The 4,321-nt window shown below is 39.4% G+C and overlaps 1 protein-coding gene across 1 annotated transcript; it reads left to right on the forward strand.

Annotated features, from left to right (window-relative positions):
• Positions 1–359: 359 nt before the first annotated feature.
• LOC122054123 (pathogen-related protein-like) lies at positions 360–1,568 on the forward strand. Its single transcript, XM_042615949.1, has 4 exons — positions 360–525; positions 602–734; positions 825–1,126; positions 1,242–1,568. The coding sequence occupies exons 1-4, from the start codon at positions 394–396 to the stop codon at positions 1,371–1,373; spliced, it is 699 nt and encodes a 232-aa protein (XP_042471883.1). The 5' UTR covers positions 360–393; the 3' UTR covers positions 1,374–1,568.
• Positions 1,569–4,321: the final 2,753 nt, after the last annotated feature.

Below are 4,321 nucleotides of genomic sequence, written 5' to 3' on the forward strand. Positions count from 1 at the left end.
AATTTCTTCTGCACCTCTTTGCTAACAAAATTGGATGGTTTTTTCTTTCATCGCAAAGACAATCGTGCAAATGGCGTAATTTTGCCCACTCAAACTAGATGAGGTTTTCATGGCTAATTAAGCCCACGAAGACTATAAGGAAGTTCCCTTTCCGTCGTTTCCGATGAAGTCATCATGCAATATGAAATTTCCAGGCAACCAAATTCCATCGGTTTTCACACGGGATTTAGTTAGCCACACGCAATCCCGACAACGAACTGCGACTGTCGGCATTGATCGTTGATTTTTCAATGACTTTGCCACCCTTCTATATATATCTCAACCTCGACTTACAAGTTAGATCGATCGGCCTTGTAGACAATTAATTCCGACCCAGCTACAGATATACTGGCCATGGCAGTTGCAGGCGAGGACCCCTACCGCTCCTTCATCTCCGGGGAGGGCGAAAAGGACACGGTGTGGAGGTTTGGTGCTCCTCCGAACTACGACGTCGTCAACAAGCTCTTCGAAGAGGGCCGAACCAACGTATGCGATCGTAAACATCGCTGATCGTCTATTCCATCATCGATCTGATTTGCATAGTTAATTAATTTCTACGCAGATATGGCCTGTTGGATCTCTAGAAGAAAAGGTACAGCGAATGGTGAAGACCTGGGAGATGGAGCTGGTCCACAAGGTGCGCCCACAGGACTTCAAATCTGTCAACATCGAGAAGTTCAGATTGAGCGTCAATGGTAATTGATTAATTATTAATTGCATTTGTTTGCGTCAAATCCGATCTTGAGTACTCTGTGTGTGTGGTGTGTGTGTGTTTATGCCTGTAGGGAGGAAAGGACTCACCTCTGCGGAAATCGGTGAGATAGGGGGCAGTTACAACGCCTTCCTGCAGACCAACTTGCCCAAGGAGCTGCGCATCTACGACCCTGAAGAGGAGACGAGGCAGTCGTCGTCAAAGGAGTTCGCCACCACGTTCCCGCGGGGGTTTGCTTTGGAGATACTGCAAGTCTACAGCGGCCCGCCGGTGGTAGCGTACAGTTTCCGCCACTGGAGCTACATGGAGGGGCCCTTCAAGGGCCACGCTCCCACTGGAGAACTCGTCCAGTTCTCGGGCGTTGGCATCTTTCACGTACGTAATTAATTAACTATTGGCACGAGCTTGCATGTTCGGCTGTATTAATTTCTGATCATTATTATTATATATATATATAGGATCAAGTTCATTTTTGTGGTTAATTAAATAGGTGAATGAGGAGACGAGGGTGGAGAATGTGGAACTGTTCTACGAGCGTGGAGATTTCCTGTCGAGCTTCCTGAAAGGTGCGCCTTTAGCGCAGGGCGAGGCTGCTGGGGGCTGCCCCTTCGTTAGCTCCTGAAGACATCAATTTAAGTGGTACGGTGCAGTGAAATGAAGAAAAACTTCAATTGGTGTGGTGTTATACAAGAGACTTTGTTGCTTTAAATAAAAATATGGAATAAGGGATGGGAAGTAGAACTCATCCAATCAATGTATTTGATCGCAAAGTTTATCAAATTGGTAGATTTGATCTTAAAATGTTTGATTTTTTTTTTTTAAAAAAACAGCACAGTGTTTAAGTTCCTGCCAATATAGATCCTGAGGAAGGGTCTCTTCTATACATAAACTTAGTTTACATTGCACGAGGGTGTTTCCGCTATTCGCTCTACAAGAATCCCATTAATTAGCGATGGAATCAACCCTGATTGAGAGTTTGGCCGGCCTTTGCTTGGCCAATCTCAGCTTGGCCGGTTGTGAGCTTCGCTGGCTGCCTTGATCAATTAGCCCTGCTTGTGAGCTTGGTCGATCGTCAACTCAGGCAGCTGCGTGCTCGATCGCGGCCTTAGCTAGACCTGGCCACGAGCTTGCCCGATCAAGTGCTTGGTATTTGTTAGGTGGGCATGAAATTCTAGAAATGTTTGTTGTTTTAGACACACTTATATTTGATTGTTGATTTCATAATCTTATTTGTGTATGCATTATTTGTGAAGGCATTTTCTTTGGAGAGACTCTAGTTAGCTTCTTTATGCACCAGTTTTAGGTATATCATGAATGATTCTTTAATGATTTAATTAAATTTAATTTTAAACTATATGCATGCTTAGTTGTTTAGTTTTACATGTTTAATAATGTTATAATTTTTTTTCTCATTATATTACAATGTACGTGAATAAAACTTAGATGTATAATAGGTTAAAAGAGTAATTTTAGTATTTTTATTATTATTTGTCAAGTTTAGTATTTAGGTATTTTTGATAATTTCTATCTTTTATATTTTGAATCTATTTAAAATATTTTGGATTTTTAGTATGTTTAATATCTTTCTTTTTTATCAGGATTTCTTTCATTTCTTTATTTTTAAGGTTTGAAGTCTACATAAATAATTATCTAAGGTTGATGTAAGAAAATTTTGATTAATAAGAATTTGCAATTGTAGGATCATTGCATTAGAGAGAGTGTGAATAGTACTCGTGGCTTATCACTTTTTCATAATTTAATCAAAAGAGAAAACACAGTGGAATAATAGTAAAGGAAAACAAACAATTGCTAACACTTTGATTTATTTGATTCGAAGCCTGTGACGATTCTTACTCTAAGGCCCGCGATCGACATTCGTTTTCATTGGACAACTTACTATCAATTCAAAGTATTACACAATATATCCTGATTACAATGTACGTATGAATGTGTAAAAGTTATTGACAACTAAATATTTGTAAACTCAAGCTTTCGATCATCGGAGCAACATTTTGGCATCGTAGAGTCTTTTTCGAAGCAGCACGCAAGAGAGAAAATTGTTCGGATTGATGTTCTTCAGTTGCTGATCGAACCCTCCTTTTATAGCTCTATCCGGGCACCTCGATCCCTCCCTGGTGCCCTCACAGGGCTGACGTGACGTACTCACGTCGAAACTTCATCCAGTAGAGTTTATCCACCTTCGGACGTCTGGACCGCTGACGTGGGTTGACTAGTTGATGCACTCCAACTCAGCTACAGATGAAATTTGCCCGGTCTGGGTGCCTAGATGTGTCCCTGGATGCTTGGACTATTCGGGTGCCTTGTTGATGAAGGCTGGCCACCCGAGCGCTCCTATCTACTCCACTGACCCAGACACATGGAGCAACTCCGGGCGCCTGAACAAGCTCTGGGCGCCTGGAGCCCTATTTTCTAGCCACCTTTCACTTTCAATCATCTACACCACAGAGTTAGAAAGGCAAGTAATAATATGTAAAGCATGGTAAATTTTGACAATTTTCATACTGTCTGGTCCTAACTTTGAGTTTCGCTAAAACTCTAGGTCGGATCGACATCTATTGTTTCCTCTACAGGGAATGTGTCTTTACCAACTCCTCTCAGGAGAGATTACCTTTTGTCAAATCAGTCCTCTAGATCGTTTGAACTTTTGCTCAATATCCGAGACCTCAAGACTTTTCGCTGGACGTTCGAACCCTGATCCGTCAGTCTTCCGCCTGGTGTTCGCAACCCTTAGGACTTCCACCTAGTGTCTTCGGCACTAACATTTCGCCTGACGTTCTCGACCTGCCAAGACTTTGTCCATTCCCACAGACCAGGACTTCCTTACCTAACTACAACTAGGACTTTCCACCTACCTAGTGTCCACTAGGATTTCTTTGTCTAGCCTTAACTAGGCCTTTCGCCTTACCAAAAATCACTGGAGACTTTCTTGCACACTTAGTCAGACTTGTTAGATCACAACACAGCTTAATTTTGAACCTTTACCAATATCAAAACACAAGTTTGATTAGCTAGTGCTTCCAATATCAACGATCTCTCCCTTTTTGATTTATGACAATCTAGTTCAAAGTAAAGTAAAAAATATTCAAAGTAATAAAATAAGATTTATAGAACAAATAACAAATAAATCTTTAAGTAACATTTTTTAAGGCACAAAAAATAAATGTAAATGTTACTCACTCCCCCTTAAATATTCTTCTTCCTCAATTAAAGCTCTTTACTTTACTTTTAACATCTTTTTCTCCCTCTTTGACATATATAAAAAAAATACTAAATAGAAATTAAGAAAAACTGTTAACTTGTAAAAATAATAATTAAATTTTGAAAGACTTCACTTTTAAGCCTTCTTTTGAAATATAATTTTACTTTTTGAAAAATATTACTTAGCTTTACAAGAAATTTCTTTGAAAACTTCATAGTTAGATGCTTAGATTTTTAAGAAGAAAAAAAAAATACTTAAGCTAAATACTTAGTTTTTAAAATTTTTGAAAAAGAACTTGATTTGAAATTTTGAAATAGCTTTTGAGATTTCAAAAAGGACTTGATTTTTGA

This window comes from Zingiber officinale, chromosome 3A (assembly GCF_018446385.1).
Source record: "Zingiber officinale cultivar Zhangliang chromosome 3A, Zo_v1.1, whole genome shotgun sequence".
NCBI lineage: Eukaryota > Viridiplantae > Streptophyta > Magnoliopsida > Zingiberales > Zingiberaceae > Zingiber > Zingiber officinale.

Bases quoted from the DNA above. Each gene is read 5' to 3' on its own strand.
- LOC122054123 (XM_042615949.1), top strand. From the start codon at position 394: ATGGCAGTTGCAGGCGAGGACCCCTACCGCTCCTTCATCTCCGGGGAG. The intron at 735-824 runs GTAATTGATTAA...TTATGCCTGTAG, and splicing joins GTTCAGATTGAGCGTCAATG to GGAGGAAAGGACTCACCTCT. The intron at 1,127-1,241 runs GTACGTAATTAA...TTAATTAAATAG, and splicing joins CGGGCGTTGGCATCTTTCAC to GTGAATGAGGAGACGAGGGT.